Raw genomic sequence first — 24,422 nt, forward strand, 5'->3', positions numbered from 1 at the left:
TAAATTACTGCCACATATCTCTGTCTCTATCTCGGATAGATAGATGGATATGTATTTCTTCTCTAATAACTGAAATCATTATTTGACTGTATGTTCTCTTTCATGTAGATTTCGTACAATCAAAGGGATCACAATCTGCTCGGATCCTTCCTCACCATGGGCCATAAAAGCAATGAAGTACCTGGACGAAAAGAAGAAACCTCAGTCAGCTCGTAAATCTGTGACAGCGGCTCCTGGGAATACACCAACCACAAATACAAAATCACCTCAGAGGTAACATGATAAACAAACCTTTGAATTAAATTTATTTGAATTAAAATAATTTACCAATAAATTATCTAATAGAAGAAATATAGGTTTTTTTTTCTATTTAAATGGACTACAAGGTTCAAGAAAAAAATCTGCACTATTGCAGTGTATTACCCTTTAAGATTACTATTTTGTATTTAAATGAAGAAGTTTAATCTAAAGATATTTTAAAAATCCATAAAATGAATCGTGTACATTTGCCTATTTACAGCTCTAGGACTCAAATATGCTTTACTCCAGTGAAGAAGCAGAATTATAATAACACACAGATTTTGGCAGAGTAGGTATAATATTATTCACCGACTAGACAAATACGGAATACTACAAACAAGTGATCCTTCAGTGATTGATTACACCAGTCTAATTACCCTATGAAAAAAACCTGTACCAAAAAGTATTTAAAATATGTTTATTTCAAGTATACTACAAATCCATTAACATATTTACTGACATATCACATGAGACTTACTGATATAAATATAATTATAATTTATTTGGAGTATTTCTTTATTGCACAATGCACATTTCTTAATATTAAGCCTAAAATGTGTTTTAGTATCACTATTAGTAAGGATAGTATGATCTGTTTAATTTCATTCTTTAAATGCAAATATTTGAAGTGTACCTAAAGTATACTTGAAATAGTGCATTTAGCACAATCAAATATACTTAAGTATATCTTTAATTGGACCTCAGCACTATTTCTGGATAACTAAAGTGCATTAAGTACAAAATTAGTTGTTAGAATTTAGCAGACTTTAATTTATAATAAAAGTGCAATTGCAGGGTATTTATATTAACTACATACATATGTAAATATGCAGTATACTTAGCATAAAAGAAATGTATTTCAAATACATTTTGGTATATTTAATTTTCACTAGGGTTGGTAAAGATAAGAATATTAAAATATAATTACTTCCACATATCTCTCAGATAGACGGATAGATATTTCTGCTTCTCTAGTAACTGAGAACACTTTTTGAAGGCATGTTCTCTTTCGTTCTGTAGATTTCGTACAATCAAAGGGATCACAATCTGCTCGGATCCTTCCTCACCATGGGCCATACAAGCAATGAAGTACCTGGATGCAAAGAAGAAACCTCAGTCAGCATCAAGTACAGCTCGTCAATCTGTGACAGCGGCTCCTGAGAAAATGTCAAGCATAAACACAAAATCAGCTCAGAGGTAACATGATAAACAGACCTTTGAATGAAAATTATTTGAAATAAAATAATTTACTAATAAATGACCTGGTCTGTAATAGAAGAAAGGAGTCTACAAAGTTCAAGAAAACATTGTGCACAATTGTGAATTAATAACATTTTTGATTGATTACGATATTCTAAAGATATTTAAAAACTTGTGTCAAACTTTTTTTTCTAAAGAATAATGTGTAAATTTGCTTATTTACAGCTCTACAACTCGAGTAAGCTCTACTCCAGTGAAGAAGCAGGTTTATAATTACAAACAGAACTTAACAGATAGAGGGGACACAACACCCACGAAAACAGGAAAGAAGACAGAACTTCGTATCCCAGTAACCACACTGGAGCAGGATTGGAGAGGATCTACTGAAACCTCTGAGACATTTCAGCTGGATGGTCTGGGATGGGAGGAAGGGGAGGAAGGTTTGTCAAAATACGTCCTTGTGTCATCACTGCATTTATTAGTAGTAATAAACATTTTCATTAATAGTGATTTATTTCAAAATACTGAAAAAAATGATGTCCTGCTTTTATCTGATAGATTTTGAAATGGGTCCAGGCTGTCTAACTACTACAACTACTAAAGTTCCTATGAAGAATCTGGTTAGCTACACCATCCAGAACAAACCCTTGTTCCCTGTAAATGCTGTGAGGTGAGAATCCATTCAGATTTTGGCAGAGTAGGTATAATATTATTCACCGACTAGACAAATAAGGAATACTACAAACAAGTGATCCTTCAGTGATTGATTACACCAGTCTAATTACCCTATGAAAAAAACCTGTACCAAAATGTATTTATAATATGTTTATTTCAAGTATACTACAAATCCATTAACATATTTACTGACATATCATATGAGACTTACTGATATAAATATAATAATAATTTTATTTGGAGTATTTCTTTATTGCACAATGCACATTTCTTAATATTAAGCCTAAAATGTGTTTTAGTATCACTATTAGTAAGGATAGTATGATCTCTGTTTAATTTCTGTATTTAAATGCAGATATGTACCTAAAGTATACTTGAAATAGTGCATTTAGCACAATCAAATATACTTAAGTATATCTTTAATTGGACCTCAGCACTATTTCTGGATAACTAAAGTGCATTAAGTACAAAATTAGTTGTTATAATTTAGCAGACTTTAATTTTTAATAAAAGTACAATTGCAGGGTATTTATATTAACTACATACATATGTAAATATGTAGTATACTTAGCATAAAATAAATGTATTTCAAATACATTATGGTATATTTATTTTTCACTAGGGTTGGTAAAGATAAGAATATTAAAATTATAATTACTTCCACATATCTCTCAGATAGATGGATAGATATTTCTGCTTCTCTAGTAACTGCATGAGAGCATTTTTTGAAGGCATGTTCTCTTTCGTTCTGTAGATTTCGTACAATCAAAGGGATCACAATCTGCTCGGATCCTTCCTCACCATGGGCCATACAAGCAATGAAGTACCTGGATGCAAAGAAGAAACCTCAGTAAGTATCAAGTACAGCTCGTCAATCTGTGACAGCGGCTCCTGAGAAAATGTCAAGCATAAACACAAAATCAGCTCAGAGGTAACATGATAAACAGACCTTTGAATGAAAATTATTTGAAATAAAATAATTTACTAATAAATTACCTGGTCTGTAATAGAAGAAAGGAGTCTACAAAGTTCAAGAAAACATTGTGCACAATTGTGAATTAATAACATTTTTGATTGATTACTATATTCTAAAGATATTTAAAAACTTGTCAAACTTTTTTTTCTAAAGAATAATGTGTAAATTTGCTTATTTACAGCTCTACAACTCGAGTAAGCTCTACTCCAGTGAAGAAGCAGGTTTATAATTACAAACAGAACTTAACAGATAGAGGGGACACAACACCCACGAAAACAAGAAAGAAGACAGAACTTCGTATCCCAGTAACCACACTGGAGCAGGATTGGAGAGGATCTACTGAAACCACAGAGACATTTCAGCTGGATGGGCTGGCACAGGAGGAAGAGGAATCAACCATTAAGAATGAGCCATTTATTTACAATGACTTTTGTTTGAAAAAGGAGCAGGACAAATACTCAGGCTCTTAGTTTTATCTCTATATTTTTTGTGTGTGTGCAATTCCTTTTTAACCTCATGACTTGTAATAAAAAACTGTGCTGAGAATGTTTTTATTTTTATTTTTATTTTTATTATATATATTTTGTTCAGAAATCAAGACTAGTTCAGGACATCTTACAGAATATGTATTTCAAATAGACATTTGTTGCATGTCTGTTTGTTTTTGGACTTCCTTCTGTGTTCATTGTGTTCAGTTTCCCGCCACTGTCTCCATCATTAGTCCTCATTAGTTAATTTAGTTCAGCTGTATTTTGTTAATCAGTCTAATCAGTTCCTTCCTGTCATCAGTGTATGGTGTTCTCCCTTAGGCCCCGTTTACATGAAGGGAAGACGCAGATATTTCACTGCGGTTTGGCCTCTCATTTACACGAAAACCCCATTTTTATCACAGAAAACGATTATTTCTAAAAACTCCGGCCAAAGTGGAGATTTCTGATAATGCCGGTTATGTGTTGCCGTGTCAACTGGGAGAAATAGGGTTTTGGGTTCTCAAACGTCACATTATGCACCAGAAAATGCTTAACGTCATGTGAGCGCCCTATGTCTACAATTTGTTTGGCGCTCGATGGCGTATTTATGCGGGTTGATGTAAATGACAACTTTTTTGAAAACGATGTTGTGTGCACGATGTTATTATTGAAAACTGAGGGAGGGAGGGAGGGAGGGAGGGAGGGAGGGAGGGAGGGGGGGGGGGGGATATTCGTTTCTCTAAATTCCCGGCTATGTGTAAATGTGGCCTTTGTCGGTTCTCATTGATGTCTGGTTGTGTTTAACTCCTACGTTCTTTCTAGTTCCTATGCGTTGGTTCATAAAGTCTTCCCTCCAAAGTTCTTCATCGTCGTGAGCAATTCTGAGCACCACCACACCTAACAACATTGTCAAGTAAAGGCATCTTTATTTATATAGCGCTTTATACAATAGAGATTGTTTCAAAGCAGCTTCACAGTAATAAAAAATGTTGTGAATGTGTTAATAGGATCATGCGTTTTTGACAAAAGTTCTTAAGAGCAAAGGAGCTCTAAAAAACTATTTTACTGCTGTGCCATCTGTTGTGAGACATTCCCACCTGCAGAGTCAGAGTCTCAGACCAGAAGTAAGGACACAGTTGACAAATGCCAAAACTTCCGTGAGACTCTCCACCACAGCCTTAACTTCTGGTCTGACACTGCTGGCCTGGTGCTGTGGTTTGCAGCCCTAAAGTTGGATTCTATTGGGTCTCGCTGCTTCTTTGGGGACTTGCTCTTGAATGGCACATTTTTAAGATGCTGTGTCAAGTTACAAGTTCAACTATATATGCCATTTGTTCATTTGCCACAACATCTCATGCACAGTAAGTGTGGCATAATCAGCATATAAGTATGACTCATGCATTCCAAAAAACTTGGATCAGTGGAGCTGTGCACAAAGTCCGGCTTGTGAAGATCGATCAACCCCATCCTCAGTGTCTTTTGACGTAATATCTAAGATGGTGGCAATTAATTGACATACAGTACTGAATTAAAATTAGTTTTAAATTAGACTCATCTCATAAACAAAAGTGACTGGGAAGGTCATGGAAAAAGAGTGGGAAATATAAGTTATAGTTATTCCGTAGTAATAGAAATATAAGCTAACCATGTGTTTAATGAAATATATATATATATATATATACACACATTTTATAAAAGCAAATCAGAACATTTTGGTTTCATGACTTTTAAGTTTTTGCCATATTTGGCATTAAAACGCAAAAATGTTATCAATGGCTGAATTCGTAATAGCATACTACCAAAACTAGGTCCACAACACAAGGTGCACAAGGTCATTACACACAGTTTAATGCAAGTGTTTGTCTATGTGCATTAATGAAGCACATATGTGCAGGTCAGTCCATTTCTATAAAGACCATTATTTGTGTTCACAATTACATGTTCATCTAATTGCTAAGCAAGACCATCTGGGTCAACCAGCTTTACCAGAAAGACCATACTGGGCAACTAGTTTGACCACCTTTGGCCTCATTACACTAATTCCAATTCCAATTTGTTGACTATATCCAATTTTTCTGACGACCAGCTTACATCTTTTAAAAGTGATATCTTTAATAAGATATCTGCATTTACACTATAAACTTGGCGAAACAACCTTAGGTAGAAGAACTGACCCGGAAAATCTTAGGCTGAAAAGGAAGTAAAAACATTGCGATTTGCAATGGATGCAGACAAGCTTTTGCTTTCCGCACCATCTTTACAGGTCAGCAAAACATTGGTCTCTTTAGTGGGTTGAGCCTTCGTCCTCCATTGCACCATTGAAAAGAATGAAGGTGGGAATATCCAAACTGAAATTTCCCACTTCCAAAATGTGTTCCAGTTAATCACTTGTACTGCTACACACCACAATATAAAAAATACCACATTAGCATACAGTATGATTTTAATTATTTCAGTAGGCTAATATAATGATATAGCCTAGCTAGCAGAAATAAAGTAGTTTTGTTTAGTTCCTGTTTCCCCCTTAATTGTTTCCTGGTATCTTGTTAGTCCCATTACCCCATATCTACTGTGCATAAGCCTTATTCTGCATCCAAAATCACATACTGTATAGTAGGTCCTACATGAAACTTACTTTAAGACTCTTTAAAAAGTAGGCTATGTTCTATATAGTATGAATGTGTGCAGTATGAATGAAATTCAGACATACTATGTTCGCAATGTTGTCATTGACGTGATCTATGGTGTCAGTTGTCAGCCATTCACAAATCCTCTCCTGTGGCCTCATGGGATAGTAGAGTGTCCGTCGAATGCACATTTCAGAAACTCACCAGAAGTACTAGGTCATCCGGGGACTTCTCGGCCTACTGTTTTTCCAGTACTATTTATTCAGACACTATTCTGTTGGCATATACTGTTTTTTTGCATAGCCTACTAGTAGGGAAGTATTCGATTTCGGATGCAGAGCTAGTGTTTCCTCTCCTCAATGTTGGGTCTTGTCTTCACATCACTGGATGTTCATGCTCAGTTTTGCACTGGGTGCTTTCTCGTTGCTAAAAAACATTCAACCACAAGGATGTGATGTGCGCTCTGATAATGTTACATAGTAAAGTCCCCCAATTTGTGGTTTGAGAAAGGAAGCAGACCGCCATGATCTATAAAAATCAAAATCAAGAAATGCATCAACCAGAGTTAAAAGTAAAGCAAAGTGCAATTTGTCAAAGATGAATTATGCTATTTACATATTCAAAACACCTTTTTTTCAAATACACATTGTGTTAGATGTCCTCTAATCCAACTCTGATATAAATACTTAAACATTGTGGTAACACTGTACAATAAGTTTCAGTAGTTAACATTAGTTAATAACATGAACTAACAATGAGCAATACATTTGTTATAGTATTTATTAATCTATGTTAATGTTAGTTAATAAAAATACAGCTCTTAATTGTTTGTTCATGTTAGCTTACAGTACATTAACAACTAATGTTAACAAATGCAACCTTTGATTTTATTAACGTCTTAGTAAATGTTGAAATTAATATTAACTAAGATGAATAAATGCTGAAGAAGTATTGTTCATTCTTAGTTCATGTTTACTAAGGTTTGAACCTTATTGTAATGTGTTACCAATATTGTATTTTATCTGAATTGTACACATTTACAGCATCAGTTTACCTGACATTTTGTTATACCTTCAAGGAATTAAACGTAATGTGACCATACTGTCCTGACTAATAAAAACCTTAACCAGTAGTCTGGGTAGTGGTTTGTTTAGTATTACTTCGTTTTCTGCCTGTGGTGGCGTGAGAGTGGAGCTGTGTTAGTGGGTGGTTGTTCCATGTGCCCTAGTTCAGGTCGGAGCTTAAATAGACATCGTCTTTCTTGAGGGTCACATCACAGGTGACAAACAATCTAGAAAATGAAGTCGCATATGTTGGGTTTCCATGCAGTTCTGCTGCTGTGGCTTCTGGTCTCGTCCTCAGCGCAAGGTGGGTTTCACACATTCTTACCAATATTCAGAAAGTCTTTTGTGTTGCTACTGAATTCATTTCTGCTAATGAATATGGTGATGATAATTGTATTTTGCAAGGTCTTTCATTTAGTGTTAGTTCACATTTAAAATGAATGCCCTGCTTTTATCTCCAATAGGTCCTGTTCCTTCAAGCTGTCTAACTACTTCAAATACTAAAGTTCCTGTGAAGAATCTAGTTAGCTACATCATCCAGGACAAACCCTTGTTCTCTTTGAATGCTGTGAGGTGAGAATTCATTTAGATTTCTGCAGAATTATCTTGTATTATTAAGACGCAAACTAAAGGGATAATGAAAGCTTTATTTTACCTGATATGTGTCATAATACCCTGTTCTGTTTCATTCTGTAGATTTCGTACAATGAAAGGGATCACAATCTGCTCGGATCCGTCCTCACTATGGGCCATAAAAGCAATGCAGTACCTGGACGAAAAGAAGAAACCTCAGTCAGCTCGTAAATCTGTGACAGCGGCTCCTGTGAATACACCAACCACAAATATGACTCGGTCATCGGCTCAGATTGATACGCAGACCTTTGGATGAAAATTACTGCTATAACTGGCCAGTATCATTTTGCAGTTTTAAAAGGTTTTCTCTTTTGAGATAGCATGCACTTTATTGTACATCACACACACTTATATATATAAAATTCAATGTATGTATTTTTCTTACAAAAAAGATTGTATTTTCATATTCTATACTATCTATTAATATCTATATTTTTTTATTTCTCTAATAGTTTTTTGATGTAATTATGCTTTCTTATGTATAGAGGTAATGTTGTCAAATAAATTGCCATAAATAAACCAGACCATTTTGAACTGCTTGTATTTAATTCCTGTAGTCTAAGCTGTAGCTTTAAATATAAATATGTGCGGCATCAAATGTAGACAAGTTACGGTTTAGAAAATAGATGGACCCGTGTCTGTTTATTTAAAGCAAACTCAAATGTTATTCATTAAAAATACTCTTTTCATTAAAAAAAAAAAATGTTTTTTCTACAGAGGCAAAAAATCAAAACTATTCCTATGGTACAGTGGTGTAACGTCTAGTGAGAAATGAAATATCTCAAGCGCAAATCTAGATGTTTCTGACTAAATTCTAACATGCACTGGATGGACTGAATGTGAAAACCCCCTTAGACATCAAGAACTAAACTGAACTTTTAGGGTAAACAATATGCCTTGAATAGGCAATTAAAATACAGTGTCTATTTATATGTGTCATTTACCTTTAATGGTGTAATAAGTGTATTTTTCAAGAGTGCAAATAGCCAACTAAGGCTATTTTGAATAATTATATTCCAACCCACTATTGTAAATATTTAAACTTTAGTACAAATAGCACATGTATTTATGTGAATGGCATTTATCACTAGTTTTTAGAGTTGAAAAAAATGCTATTGTTTTTGCTTGGCGCAAAAAGTATCAACCACTTTTTTTTTAGCCCTAGAAACCACTTTCCAATAGCATCTACATTTTTACACTGTGATCGTAATTGGCTGCTGCCTTAATTCTTAGTTTCAAATTTATATACATGTATAAGTAAATATGATTTGTATTTGAAAAAAGGGACAGAACTAATTTGGAATATTCTCACTGCTCTTATAAGTAATTAATTATTAGGCACTTTAGTAGGTCATTGTTTTTCTATACATCACTTCCCCAATTCTGAGGAATAGCAAATGTCCTCATTTCTCTCCTGTGGTTAATTTGGTAAGTCATCATCTTACGCCTCCTTGTGGTTTTTCAGCTGTGCTAAATGGCAAGGAGACAACTTTCAATCAACTGTCGGTTAACACCCATAAAGGGCACAGAATCAAGTGAATGATGAGCATTATGTGGGATGTATAGTAGAGTTATTTGAGTTATTCAAGTTGAGCAACAGAAAAAAACACATCCAGAATAACGCTATAGACATCCCATTCTACTAGACTTTACATTTTGGCAAATTGGTGGCTAATTCATATGAACTTGTACGATCTCATTCGCATATTTCCGTATGATCTGCTTGCGAGCCATTGGTGGTTTAGGGGAAGGGTTGGGGAGGAACTTCATGCTTACCTTTTTCTAAAAATCATACATTTCATTCATATCATCAAATCTTACGAATTCTTTTGAAATCGTCACCTTGTAAAATACTTACATTTTCCTGGGAGGTGAAGACATATTGGATAACTGATAACCTTGTCAGCCATACCATCTGCTTTTATTCATTTAGATGAAGCCTCCATACAAACGACTTACAAATGATAAACATTATAAGCAATTTGTCATAGGCCACCTTATTAATGAACAATCAAAGATAGGTAAAAACTGGATAAGATGGAAAAGTGCTGTATGTGTAGCAAACTACTGTATGATGCTCCAAAATGGCTGAAATCAAAGGCACAATGCTCTCCATATTTGTAGGGTGTAAGAAAGCTAAGCCTCGCTGTGAGAGCTCAGTTTGTGGGTTAATGGTGGGGAAGTTGAGCATCTACCACTGCATGTTTGTTGTAGGAGGAAGAACCTGCTAATACACAGAGCTAGCATTGGTTTAGGAGGGTTTCCCCCCTTGTTTAGGCTCCATGCATGTTATTTCCAAGACATGTGCTTTAGAATTCTCTTTTAGCTAAGCAAATGATAATCATGTGACACCAAATATGTTCTATTTATTGACTTGGCGTTCATCATAGGATTAGAATCTGAAGGCAACAGACATGAATACATTTTCGACAGATGCTGTGCAATGACACTGTACTTCCTGTGATGTGTGGATAAGCTCAAGAGCAGTTTCATATGCAGTTGTAGCTGGTTTAAAGTGACGGTGATAGTGTACCTGTGGCTTATGAGCTGTTTTACATATTTGCATGTGGTTTGACTTTCAAACCTCTCATTTTCCTTTCTTATTGACAGTCAACTCTTTAGTCATATTTTATTGACCGTAATGGAACATATTATTATTTGAATTTTTTATTTTATTTTTTTGATATGCAGAACCCATACTGATTATTGTAAGAGTATACAAGTTTTACTTCTGTAATTTGACAGAAACTGATTGGATAGAACATTGGGCCCAGTGGTTGGTGGAAAGGATTGAAAGGTATTATTTCAGGCAAAAAGGTTTTTTTTTTTTTTTTTTTTAAGCAGAGCACAGAGTAAAAGGACAAACCAATGAATGATCAATAAACCATGCACAATAAGACCAAGAACTTGCATTCAAATTTTAATTTACTCTACCGCTAAAACGTTTGGGTCAGTAAGACCATTTAAAAAAAAAAATGTTTACGTTTATTCAGCACAGATGCATTATATCCATCAATAGTTGTAGTAAAATATATTTATAATGAAACATTTCTGTTTCAAATAAATGCTGTTTTTTAAATTTCAAAAGATCTTTCATTTACATTAAAATGCATGATCTTAAAAAAATTTAGGCCCATACCTTAGATTTACAATCACTTTGGATCAAATTTCTGCCACTTTCTGTTACTGAGAATTTACTGAGTAACTTTCTGTTACTGAGAACCACTGGGAATTTATGATTCACTGTGATGACTTTTACTCCAGAGTGTAGGTAAATAAATCCTGTCTGCAGCTGAAGCCACTATCCAGACATGTCTTCCGCTGAGCCCCTGTGTTACCACAAATTAAGCTAATGGTTAGGTAGGTGGTTTTTCTTCTTCTTCAATAACACTAATGCATCAAAGTCCAGTCAGTGATGTTGATTTTAAATGATTGAATTATCTTACACTCTTAAAAATAAAGGTTCTTTATTGGCATTTATAGTTTCATGACGAACCTTTGACATCCATGGAACTTTATAAACCCTATAAAGTTTCTTTAATGAAAAAAAAGGTTCTTTAGATTATTAAAATGTTCTTCAAACTAATGGTGTGTTCACACTTGGCAGGTTTGGTCCGATTAAAACTAACTCTGGTGCGATTGCTCTGTTAGTGCGGTTCATTTAAATAAGTGTGAACACTGAAAAGGTCTCGGCCCGCTTCCAGATGAACTCTGGTGCTGTTTGACTTAAAATATGAACGCAACATGGACCAAAGACATAAAAACGATCTAAAAACAGGACGTGATATCATAAGATGCGTCCATAAAAACGACAGAATGCTGAGGCTTACCTGTTTTTTTCTGGGAGCTACGTTAAGCCCATTACAGTTCGGCACATGCGTGGGAAAGGCCATCTCCTTGCAGCAGATGTTTGTTTGTGTGACGAAGGGATTCCTGACACTCTTTTGACTCCTTTACACATTTTATAAACTTTTAGCTGGTCAAATACCACAATATGTACACACATACAACGAGCACATTTAGCCCAGCACACAGCATTGCTTTGGATGTTCGTTAAGTTCAGTTGCAAAATAAAAATGACAGTGTGAACGCTAAGTGAACCAGGACTAAATGCATTATCTTCCTTTTTGGTCCCCACCAAAAGAAACAAGAGAACTGAACTACAAATGTGAACACAAGACAAAAATGGTTATTTTAAGAATGTTCACATAGGTTCTTTGGGAAACCCAAATGGATCTTCTATGGCATTGCTTTAGAGATTAGTCTATAGGTGCAGTAACTAGCTTTCTGTTTGTCAACGCAGCAAATTCATGTGACAAATTTGAACACGAGCGAAATCTGTGTGTGGGACATTTTCGCCTTCACGCAAAACTACCGATATTGAAATAACTGGATTTCGCTGAGCAAATGTGACTGCATATTAACCAAAAGAAAAATTGTCCATTAACAAAGAGAAAAAACATTAAACACCGAATGAAGCATCAACAAATAAATTCATGTATATATGAATAATCATTTCAGGTCTCAGATGGGATTTCTTTTGATTACTCTTGACCACTGGAAATATTATCATAGCTTTTATTCCAGTTCATGGGTAAATGAATTAACACTTAGTCATGTCTTCCACTGAGCACCCATGTTACCAGTATGTCTTACAGGTAGGCGGTTTCCTCCTCTTTTATTAATACTATCATCCAAATTGGTCAGATCAGTCTGGCCAGTCGACATGAACAAGGCGATGCTGATTTTCACAGTTTGTATTTTCGGGGTGATTTTAGGGTCCTTCCGTGTGTTTGCAGGTAAGTGTTTTTTTTCTCTCTCTCTGTAAACGGTTTTATGGCTTGTGCAAGGGTGTGAAGTAAAGTGACAGTAAAGTTAAAGCTAGTGCAAATGTGGTTTCGGAGCTTTACCTCTGTAGCTCTGCCACATAGAACCGAGTGGTTTTGTGAACATGTTGCCTTGTGTGAGAATGAAAAAAGATAACTATGTACTGAAATATTAAATCAACATGAAGTATGAAAAATGAATTAACCGTAAAAAATTATTTCTGTTTATATACAGATGGACCTCCACCGAGTTGTTGCCTCAAGCTAGGATACAGGAGAGTGAGTTTAGAGAAAGTATTGAACTACAGAATACAAACTGAAGGACTGTGTCCCATTAAAGCAGTTATGTAAGTAAACTACAGATGCAAGTCCCTAATAGGAACTAGACTTGCCTACAGATGCAGGTTACACTTTGGTTATTTGACTATTTGACTGTAGTCCACTTTAGACATTCTAGTAACTATACAGAAACTTTACAACTACATGTGAACTACCAGTCATTCGAGTATTAGTAGACTGTCTGCTAACACTTTATTTTGATGCTCTCCCAGCAGACATTCTACTGACTATAAGTAACTTTGCAAGTTTAGGTCAACTTATTCTACTAACTCTAACCTAACAGTCTACTAATACTCTCATGAGAGTTAGTTGACATGTAGTTGCAAATTAATGGCAGTTAGTTCATTGACACATAGTTGCAAAGCTACTTACAATGTCCAAAGTGGACGAACGAAATAAAGTGTAACCCAAATAAATAAATTGCAGTGGTAAAGCCCCTGGAAATCTTTTTAATATGAAGTTATCTATACTAGAAGTCCATAAAAAGAGAAAGTAAAGAGATAAATCCGCAAATACTGAGCACTAATAACAAAACATCCTCCTTTTTCCAGGATCCAGACTGTATCTGGCAAAATACTCTGTTCTGATCTTAATAGAAACTGGACAAAGAGGGCCATGCAGAAGGTGGATGAAGCAAAGAAGAAGGCCAGAGAGCAGGAATCTGTACCTGCAGAAGGAGCATCAGCAGAGGAAAGTAGAGGAAGGGCAGATCCTGTGACAGCAACAGAGTTGCCATTGAATAGCAGGCGGTATAGAGTAAACACAAGAAAAAAGAGTAAGAAATAAAAATGAAAGACAAGCACAAAAGCCCATTAGGGTCCCAAAGAAAAGAGATCAGAAAAAAGTGGGATAAAGGCCAATTCACACTGCACCAACAGACGCCGATAGATGGCAGTTATAGTTGGCTTTTGTTGGACCCCTGTTGGCCCCTGATTGTCCTCATTGGTCGGCGCCTGTCGGTGCTGTGTGAATCGCCAAAGAACAGAGAGAGAAGCGGTGTTAAAAAAATTTACAAGAAGTGTGAGGACTAAAACTGTGGAAAATATTGTGCTGAAACAAAATCATTTTGTCTGTCATTTGTTTTTCAGTTTTTTTTAAATAAAATAAATTCAGTTTATTTTTCTCAAAGTAGAAACAAGTGATTGTGATTTTCCTTTGTTTGTTTTTTTTTGTTTTTTAAATGAATGTTAACATTTTCAAAAAAAGCAACAAATTTTTTTTGCAAAACACAACTTACAATTTCTCCACCTTTCAAAGACAATGTTTTCCAATCAGATGTTGAATCTTTCATGAGATTGCTCTGATGCATGGGAATGCAGTATTTGTGACTGTATTTTTATTGCTTTTATTTCTGTACTTTTTTGGCATAAGAAAACACTTTCATAATTACTGGCAGCAGGAAACTGGTTGATTAATCAGAATAAATTCTGTAATACACAATCTATGTATATGTTTCGAAGAATTCTGTTGCAATCTTCTCCATACCTTCATAGACCCCCAATAAAAACTTTACTTTCTTTTTCTTTATTATGGTTGGTGGATAGACAGATGCATGGATGGGTTGGTGAATGAGTGAATGGGTTTAGGTTTAAAGACTAAATAAATAAATAAAGATTTGTACAAAAATGATGGCCTTTGATAGCAAATAAAATATTCTCTATTATTTTAATGTTTGCAATAGTATTGTTTTTGTTTGGTTATATTTTGATAATAGACCCTAGTTCAATTATGTATTATGTAAAACATTTAGCATTTTGGTGTATTTAGCCCGTCCTGACACCTGAGTTTTTCTTAGAAACACACTGACTCTGTATATTTTCACCATAGAGTCTGTACACTAGTACACTGACTGATAAAGGAAGAAAGTGCTATTTTTATGCTGCTTTTGAAAAAAAACTCACTGTGGTTCTCATTCTGTGAAATTTGTTTCTTTATATTTGTACTTGTGCGAGTAACAGAGGTCAGTTTTACTTTAATGATTGCTCAACTGGATACAATGATGTGAAAGAAAATAACAATTTGTTCAGATCCGTGTGACAGATAGACAAAACGTGTTATGAAGGCACTGACAAAGGAACCTTCCATAAAATATTATTTGTGTCCTACAACAACAGCAAAGTTGATTTCAACTACAATTACAACAATCATTATAACAGAAACTAAAACTTAGACCAGCAGAAGTCAAATAAAACCAATCTCATGTACAACAGCTAATAAAGCAAAAAGCGATGTGGACGTTCCTTTGATGTCATCATGTGAGTTTTAACAATTTAAAATTTGAATGAACACTTCAGAAATACGGACACTGTTGGAGTAACTTGTAATACCTTAATTTTAGTGGAGATGACATTATAGCTTTATAAAAGAGCATACCTGTCCTTCGGATGAGACATTAAACCGAGGTCCTGACTTAAAGGTCCCGTATTATGCCCCTTTTCACAAGATGTAAAATAAGTCTCTGATGTCCCCAGAGTGTGTATGTGAAGTTTTAGCTCAAAATACCCAACAGATCATTTTTTACAGCATGTTTAAATTGTCATTTTTTGGGGCTCAGAAAAACGCGCTGTTTTAGTGTGTGCCCTTTAAATGCAAATAAGCTGCTGCTGCACAGCACAGGGGGCGGAGCTTCATGAGCTCACGCTCAGTCTCTCAGGACAATTTCATCTCACGGAATGATGATAATATCAGAAACTCTCAGTAACGGTGTTCATTTCGAGTCGGACAATAATGCCTACAGAGTCAGAGTGCTGTATAGAGATGGAACAGGTATAGTTTAGTAGTTTAATTATGGTTATTATAACGTATTTGTCATCTGCGTATGTATCCATTATTAATAGCCTACAAGTCTGCTGTTTCGGATCAGGTCCGAATGATGATCAAACATATACTGATGATTTTAATAAAGTTTATTGTACATCACACAAAAGATGAAGCGTCAGTTTTACTTCAGAAAATCACCGTAAGAGCTGAGTAAACAGTAAGTTATAAGAAGTGCGCAAGTACATAAACGAATTTCGGTAGAGTTGAGGGAGCATTTTCTTTAAAAACAAAATAATTCCACCTCGTCTTGGCTGCCTCAGATTTCGGGAGTAAATAGAGAGAGCTATGTGGATTAATACATCCAGCCACACAACACCTACACTGTAAAAAATTTGCTGTAGTTTTGCAGCTGTTTGCCAGTAACTTACTGTAGATTTAAATTTATGTTATTTACTGGCAACAGTTTGTTCAAAGTTAAATGAACATTAAACATTAACAAGTCTTTGTCTTTAAAGAATAAAATTATAAAATAACAATATAATTGTTACGAACTGCTCGGAGACACAAAGGGAGAGATCCAAATGCAGCTTTATTTTAAGGGTTATCCAGAATCGTAATCCAAAAACAGGGAATGGTCGAAACACAGGTAAGCAGTCCAAACAAACAAATAAACAAACAAACAAAACAGGCAGGGACCAGAGGCAAGAGAGTAATCCAGGGAACAAGGCAAGATATCCAGAAAACCAAGAAACATGAAACCAGGGAAAATGCTCGGAAATGCAGACTAACAGTACAACAAGACTTCGCGGCGAGTGAATGAATGAACAAGGTATATATAGACAGACTAACAGGATGATGAGACAGGTGAATGCAATCAGTGAATGAGGTACAGGTGAATGTGATCAGTGATAAGTGATGATGAGTCCGGGCAGTGAGTTATGGGAAATGTAGTTAGTGAGTGAATATGATAGTCTGATGTGGACTGCCCTCTGGTGGCTCACAAGGGCAGCTCTAGCTGGTGATCGTTACATAGCCCCTCCCCAAAGAGCGGCTTCCAGACGCTCCAAAACTGTCCAGGTGGGAGGTGGCCCGGAGGCGGATCCGGGGGCAGGATGGAGGGCCAGGTCCGTGGAGCGGAAGAGGACCTTGAGACTGTGGTAATACGGGCGGCCAGGGCGGAGACGACCCCTCGGGCGGCCAGGGCACTGGAACAGACACAGGCACCGGCTCAGGGACTGGAACAGACACCGGCTCCGGCTCAGGAACAGACACCGGCTCCGGCTCAGGAACAGACACCGGCTCCGGCTCAGGAACAGACACCGGCTCCGGCTCAGGAACAGACACCGGCTCCGGCTCCGGCTCAGGAACAGACACCGGCTCCGGCTCAGGAACAGACACCGGCTCCGGCTCAGGAACAGACACCGGCTCCGGCTCAGGAACAGACACCGGCTCCGGCTCAGGAACAGACACCGGCTCCGGCTCAGGAACAGACACCGGCTCCGGCTCAGGAACAGACATGTCAGCGGCCATCTTGTCCATAGAAACTGGCTCGGTGGAGACCATCTCGTCCTGAGACACTGGTTCGGTGGCGGAGGTCATCGTGTCCGGAGACACAGGCGTGGAGTCGGCCATCTTGTCCGAAGACACAGGCGTGGAGTCGGCCATCTTGTCCGAAGACACAGGAGTGGAGTCGGCCATCTTGTCCGAAGACACAGGCGTGGAGTCGGCCATCTTGTCCGAAGACACAGGCGTGGAGTCGGCCATCTTGTCCGAAGACACAGGCGCAGAAAGAGGAAGAGGAACAGATTCAAGCTCAGTATCCGGATCAGTTTCAGGCTCAGGAACAGATTCAGTCTCGGCGGGACGAGACACTTGACGGGCGGACGTGACATGAAGCTCAGTCTCTGGATCGGCAGAAGTGACGTGAAGCTCAGTCTCTGGATCGGCAGAAGTGACGTGAAGCTCAGTCTCTGGATCGGCAGAAGTGACGTGAAGCTCAGTCTCTGGATCGGCAGAAGTGACGTGAAGCTCAGTCTCTGGATCGGCAGAAGTGACGCGAAGCTCAGTCTCTGGATCGGCAGAAGTGACGCGAAGCTCAGTCTCTGGATCGGCAGAAGTGACGTGAACAGTCTCTGGATCGGCAGAAGTGACGTGAACAGTCTCTGGATCAGCAGAAGTGACGTGAAGCTCACTCTCTGGATCGGCAGAAGTGACGTGAAGCTCAGTCTCTGGATCGGCAGAAGTGACGTGAACAGTCTCTGGATCAGCAGAAGCGCACTCTGAGCTTGACGGGACCAGCGGCGGCGAGGGCTTTGAGCTGGGTAGGACCAGCGGCGAAGAGGACTCTGAGCTGGTTAGGACCAGCGATGAAGAAGGCTTTGAGCTGGACAGAACCAGCGGCGAAGAGGGCTCTGAGCTGGGCGGGACCAGCGGCGAAGAGGGCTCTGAGCTGGACGGGACCAGCAGTGAAGGCTCTGTGCTGGACGGGACCAGCAGTGAAGGCTCTGTGCTGGACGGAACCAGCGGTGAAGAGGGCTCTGTGCTGGACGGGACCAGCGGTGAAGAGGGCTCTGTGCTGGACGGGACCAGCGGTGAAGAGGGCTCTGTGCTGGACGGGACCAGCGGTGAAGAGGGCTCTGTGCTGGACGGGACCAGCGGTGAAGAGGGCTCTGAGCTGGTTAGGACCAGCGATGAAGAAGGCTTTGAGCTGGACAGAACCAGCGGCGAAGAGGGCTCTGTGCTGGACGGGACCAGCGGTGAAGAGGGCTCTGTGCTGGACGGGACCAGCGGTGAAGAGGGCTCTGTGCTGGACGGGACCAGCAGTGAAGAGGGCTCTGTGCTGGACGGGACCAGCGGTGAAGACTCTAGCTTGGCGGGCATGTCGCTTGCTGTCTTGGCTTCGGCAGATCTGGCGTGAAGTGCAGGCTCGGCTGGACTGGCGTGAAGTGCAGGCTCGGCTGGACTGGCGTGAAGTGCAGGCTCGGCTGGACGGGGGTGCCACGGAAGGAAGCTCTCCAGACATCTGGAGAGTGCCTCTCTCCAATCCAGACCAGAGAGATCGGGGAGCTCCCTCGGGTCGACCTCCTTAGCCCCCAGCCGGTAACATAACTTAATAGCCTCGTCACCCAGAGAGCAAGAGGCAGCGAGAGGAAAAAACCCCCAGGTGTACTGGAACAGATCGAGGCTATCCAGGGCTAAGGCCGCGATCTGTCCAGCGAACTCCCGGCTCATGCTGGGAAGATCAGGTGAGATCCGTACTGCTGTATTACAGGAGGTCATAGCTGCTGGATCTGAAGTGTGGCGAAGTCTTCTGTTACGAACTGCTCGGAGACACAAAGGGAGAGATCCAAATGCAGCTTTATTTTAAGGGTTATCCAGAATCGTAATCCAAAAACAGGGAATGGTCGAAACACAGGTAAGCAGTCCAAACAAACAAACAAACAAACAAACAAACAAACAAACAAAACAGGCAGGGACCAGAGGCAAGAGAGTAATCCAGGGAACAAGGCAAGATATCCAGAAAACCAAGAAACATGAAACCAGGGAAAATGCTCGGAAATGCAGACTAACAGTACAACAAGACTTCGCGGCGAGTGAATGAATGAACAAGGTATATATAGACAGACTAACAGGATGATGAGACAGGTGAATGCAATCAGTGAATGAGGTACAGGTGAATGTGATCAGTGATAAGTGATGATGAGTCCGGGCAGTGAGTTATGGGAAATGTAGTTAGTGAGTGAATATGATAGTCTGATGTGGACTGCCCTCTGGTGGCTCACAAGGGCAGCTCTAGCTGGTGATCGTTACAATAATGCAAAGCATTCTGGGAACCAGAAATCTTCATCAACCTTTTTCTGTTTTTTTCCTTCAGATTTTGGTTCCCAGAATGCTTTGCATGAGGATGTTATTTTAGTTTTATTCTGTAAAGATAAAGACTTGTTAATGTTTAATGTTCATTTAATTTTGAACAAATTGTTGCCAGTAAATAACATCAATTTAAATCTACAGTAAGTTACTGGCAAGTAGCTGCCAGTAATACTGTAATTTCTACAGATTTTTCTAACAGTGAACGCTTGGGAGACATTCTCGTCAGTGCAGCAGCTGTGAACGCGATCAGGGCGGGTCTATGTTAGAACGGCAGTGTCTGTCAACACTCGTGGGTGGGGCCTGTGCTTAGTGACGTCACTAAAACAGCATTCTGAAAACAGGTCGTTGGGAGACCGTGCTGATGATTTATGGGGATTAATAAAAAAGGAGTGAGTGGATTTTTATCACTATTGGCTGGTTGTGTACACACACATTTATGTCCAAACAGCATGCAAAAGTGAATTTTGCATAATAGGGGACCTTTAAAAATCCCATGGCATTTCTCGTAAAAGAGGTGTAACTCCGGTGTCCTGGCCACATTCCCTCCAGTGGCCCTTGCCAATCATGGCCTCCTAATAATCCCCATCCACTGAATTGACTATCACTCTCTCTCCTCTCCACCTATAGCTGGTGTGTGGTGAGCGCACTGGCGCTGTTGTACTGTGGCTGCCGTCGCATCATCCAAGTGGATGCTGCACACTGGTGGTGGTTGAGGAGAGACCCCGACATGATTGTAAAGCGCTTTGGGTGTACAGTAGTACATATGAAAAAGCGCTATATTAATGCCTCATTCATACATGTGTTTTTTTCACATCAGTTTTCACATTGATCACATCAGTAATCAGCATAAGATGACTGATGTGCTTCATTAATAGAGGATGAAACTCTATTAAGGTGCTGTCATTTAGACAGACAACAAAATACCAATTAATAATGTATTGCATTATGTTCAGGCTAATATTGTTTAAGTTCACAGTATCACAATTTCACAATACATTTTAAATATTGCACAAGATATGGAGTTATATGGAGTTCTGGGTTAATCCTATACTGTTCCTCTTAGTTATTCTTGGTTATACAGACTTCTGGCTAACTGCTAATATAGTAAAATACAAGGTGTATTGTAATTTTTCCACTTGCAGTTGTCACCGCTAGGGCCGAGAACCACCACCACTCCGGAGGACCAAAGTACACCAACGAGGCCAGACAACGACGTGATATAAAAGCTTTATGTGAATGTTCATGGTGCATTTTATGCAAACAACTCTAGTCATAGTTGTAACTCTATATTTACAGTAGGCATAATTGTCATTGCGTATGTGTATGCAGCAGCATGAGTCAATACAATCTTCTGTTCGTGAACAGTTGTATTTCATTAATTAATCTGACTATGCGTCCGTGCATTTAATTGCCATTGGCTCGTGTGATAGTAATATGGATCTTAGTAGTATTTTAAGTGATAATTGATTCTATAAACAACTATAAAATATATATTTCGTCTTTCTCCGGCTCCCTGCACCGGGCGTAATGTGAAACCGGAAGTGTCATAGCGTACCCTCGCTGATCCGAAATCCAAAATGGCGGCCACGTGCAACTAGCGAATTAGCCGCTGCCATAGACAGTGGGCCGCTGCAGCTGCAGCTTTTGCCGCTATTGACATGCAGAATAATGTTTTATTTTTATTTATTTTTTTTGCAATTTTTTTTTTTTTGACTTGTTTTAAAGGTTGTATCAGCGATTTCAGGCCCAAAAAAAGGCCCAAACATAAATTATCACATTCATCACACGACAGGGGTGGGTGTTGTGAGGTTTTGCACTCGTGCACTTAAAATAAATTAGTAAAAGTAAATAAACAAGTATCTACAAGTAATGTAACTAGTAACACATAATTATATTAATTCATTATATGTATAGTTAATTCATATTACCTCTTTAACAGCATCTTTCTTTTAAGTCAATTCATCTTTCTATCTCTAATAACATGTTTAGTTTTCCCTTTTAGTTTGGGTGCTGTCAATTGATTAGAAAAATTATTAATCTGCAAAAATGTATTAATTAATCACACATTTTTCTGTAATTAATCACAATTAATTGCACATTAAAGTTTTAATTATATTTTTATATTGTAATGATTTCACATTGAATCTCCAAATTAATGTAGAAACAACATAAAGATGCAGATTTTTACTTGCTCTGCCAAAATGTATAGATTAATCCTTATCGAAGCTACCAAACTGATTTATGCAGCTTTTGAAAACTCATATCCAATAACACTGCTTTTACATGCGCCCTTAAGTGATTATAATGCGTTCAAGGCAATACTGCGATGAAACTACGAAACTCATGCATGCCTACTGCGATTATGCACATTCGCAGTAAACAATCACAGTAAAATGGAGTGCTGAGATTTTGAATGTATGCTATATATTACTTTCACTACCTGTTCTGCTCACGGATAACATTTTGCAGAGACAAAAGATGCTCTGGGAAAGGTTTTTTTCTTTCTCGGAGAACAAGTGAACAATTGCAGACAACACAGCTTACAATAACATAATAGAAAAGTGCATGTAAACGGGAGTGAAGATGTTTGATGAGTTTGATTTGTTCATCATGAGTCAATATAATTTCCTGTTCTGTCCCCTCCTCTTCCTCTTTGCATTGGTGATGCACTGGAGAGGTGAGGTTATTTTGGGCTCCTACCTGATAATCTTTTTTAATCTTAATTTTAATTGTTGCTTTTATGTCTATATTTTCACTCTAATCTATGTATATAATATTATTAATAATAATAATAATTCATCCCGTTTAAGTTATATTTTTGCATCTGGGCCTAAATGTGGAATTGAGAGCACATGTGACAAGTGTACATCACATTTGTTTTATAGATAAAACAAGGGCGACTCTCAGACTAAGAGGCTGCTTAAATTTGTTTTATATCAGCTGTTTTCTGTTACATGTATTTTCTTGTTTAATGTGATTTATCTTCTCTCTTTGCATTGGTGATGCACTGGAGAGATAAAACAAGGGCGACTTTCACACTAAGAGGCTGCTTAAATTAGTTTTATATAATGAATAAAAGATCAGTGAAACTGCCGAATGCTGTCCTGTTCTTCCCAACACAGCCAAAATACAACGCAGACAGCAGACCAGTTACATAGGTGACGAAAAGTGATCGCAGAGGGGGGTGAGCTCTGTGGGCTGAAAGACTTCCCTCAACATAGACCCTTCAGCCCAGCAGAAAGTTTCACACTTAGAAGTGAGCAACAGAACAAGATGAAGTTCTCTCTGTTTTCTGCCGTTCTTTTCTCTATAGGATGGATGAGTGTTGTGGCGTCAGGTGAGATTTGAGGATTTTAATTTCTGAGCTCTTTGGTTAAATATTGTGGTTTGACCTCAGTAACTTTCACTTGACTGAAATGTAGAAAAGAACATTGTATCTTTATGAGAGAGTGTACATGTGTGTACATCTAATACTGTAAAAGTAATGATTATTTACCTGTATAAAATGATGTGCTTTTCCAAAAGGTGATGATCGTCCACTAACCTGCTGTCTTACTGTGTCAAACGCCAGAGTGCCAGTTGAAAACATTGTGAAATATGAGATGCAGGAGCCACCATTATGTACTCTCAGAGCTGTAATGTATGTACAAAGTTGTTATATTATATTACAATTTGAAAGTTTATTTGATTATTTTTAAATTGTTTTTGGGTGGATAATTAAACAACGAAAGCTAAAACATCAAGTATTTTCTTTCCATATTCAGATTCTACACTAAGAGAGGCAGAGCTATTTGTTCAGATCCAGATGGCAAGTATGCTAAGAGAGTAATGGAGATAGTGGATGGAAGAACGAAAGCAAAACCTACTATGTACTATACAAGTACAACAAACACGATCCCAGCTGTAACTACAACAAACGAAACACCGGGAAAAAAGACAGAGACCAGCACGAGTATGTATGTTTTAAAATACAATATTAAAACGAAAATTGATCGCAGAGGGTGGTGAGCTTTGTGGGCTGAAAGACCTCCCTCAACATAGACCCTTCAGCCCAGCAGAAAGTTTCACACTTAGAAGTGAGCAACAGAACAAGATGAAGTTCTCTCTGTTTTCTGCCGTTCTTTTCTCTATAGGATGGATGAGTGTTGTAGTAACAGGTGAGATTTGAGGATTTTAATTTCTGAGCTCTTTGGTTAAATATTGTGGTCTGACCTCAGTAACTTTAACTTGACTGAAATGTAGAAGTTGAGTTGAAATTGTATCTTTATGAGAGTGTACATGTGTGTACATCTAATACTGTCAAAGTAATGATTATTTACCTGTATAAAATGATGTGCTTTTCCAAAAGGTGAAGATCGTCTACGAACCTGCTGTCTTACTGTGTCAAACACCAAACCACCAGTTGAAAACATTGTGAAATATGAGATGCAGGAGTCAACAACAATATGTCCTCTCAGAGCTGTAAGGCATGTACAAAGTTGTTATATTATATTACAATTTGAACATTTATTTTATATTTTATTATTTTTCGGTGGATAATTAAACAACGAAAGCTAAACCATCAAGTATTTTCTTTCCATATTCAGATTCTACACTAAGAGAGGCATAACTATTTGTTCAGATCCAGATAGCAAATATGCTAAGAGAGTAATGGAGATAGTGGATGCAATAATGCCAGCAAA

The 24,422-nt window shown here is 38.1% G+C and overlaps 2 protein-coding genes and 1 long non-coding RNA gene across 3 annotated transcripts; all 3 read left to right on the top strand.

Annotated features, from left to right (window-relative positions):
• The first annotated feature begins 1,324 nt into the window (after positions 1-1,324).
• Positions 1,325-3,695, top strand: LOC307162073 (uncharacterized protein). Its single transcript, XM_079877147.1, has 5 exons — positions 1,325-1,497; positions 1,726-1,940; positions 2,059-2,170; positions 2,930-3,025; positions 3,333-3,695. The coding sequence occupies exons 1-5, from the start codon at positions 1,385-1,387 to the stop codon at positions 3,619-3,621; spliced, it is 825 nt and encodes a 274-aa protein (XP_079733273.1). The 5' UTR covers positions 1,325-1,384; the 3' UTR covers positions 3,622-3,695.
• A 3,818-nt stretch (positions 3,696-7,513) lies between these two features.
• Positions 7,514-16,033, top strand: LOC307162246 (eotaxin-like). The gene is made up of 4 exons (XM_079877457.1): positions 7,514-7,616; positions 7,777-7,885; positions 8,009-8,278; positions 16,016-16,033. The coding sequence occupies exons 1-3, from the start codon at positions 7,547-7,549 to the stop codon at positions 8,199-8,201; spliced, it is 372 nt and encodes a 123-aa protein (XP_079733583.1). The 5' UTR covers positions 7,514-7,546; the 3' UTR covers positions 8,202-8,278; positions 16,016-16,033.
• A 6,901-nt stretch (positions 16,034-22,934) lies between these two features.
• Positions 22,935-23,688, top strand: LOC307162271. The gene is made up of 3 exons (XR_013821890.1): positions 22,935-23,077; positions 23,266-23,380; positions 23,505-23,688. It is a non-coding gene; the product is annotated as an uncharacterized lncRNA (long non-coding RNA).
• Positions 23,689-24,422: the final 734 nt, after the last annotated feature.

This window comes from Squalius cephalus (genome assembly GCF_949319135.1).
Source record: "Squalius cephalus genome assembly, chromosome: 7".
NCBI lineage: Eukaryota > Metazoa > Chordata > Actinopteri > Cypriniformes > Leuciscidae > Squalius > Squalius cephalus.

What these genes read in the sequence shown, in the direction of transcription:
- LOC307162073 (XM_079877147.1), top strand. Translation starts at nt 1,385, where the DNA reads ATGAAGTACCTGGATGCAAAGAAGAAACCTCAGTCAGCATCAAGTACA. An exon ending in ATGGGAGGAAGGGGAGGAAG is followed by an intron (nt 1,941 to 2,058) that starts GTTTGTCAAAAT and finishes TTTATCTGATAG; the next exon opens with ATTTTGAAATGGGTCCAGGC. An exon ending in TTCCCTGTAAATGCTGTGAG is followed by an intron (nt 2,171 to 2,929) that starts GTGAGAATCCAT and finishes TTCGTTCTGTAG; the next exon opens with ATTTCGTACAATCAAAGGGA.
- LOC307162246 (XM_079877457.1), top strand. Translation starts at nt 7,547, where the DNA reads ATGAAGTCGCATATGTTGGGTTTCCATGCAGTTCTGCTGCTGTGGCTT. An exon ending in GGTCTCGTCCTCAGCGCAAG is followed by an intron (nt 7,617 to 7,776) that starts GTGGGTTTCACA and finishes TATCTCCAATAG; the next exon opens with GTCCTGTTCCTTCAAGCTGT. An exon ending in TTCTCTTTGAATGCTGTGAG is followed by an intron (nt 7,886 to 8,008) that starts GTGAGAATTCAT and finishes TTCATTCTGTAG; the next exon opens with ATTTCGTACAATGAAAGGGA.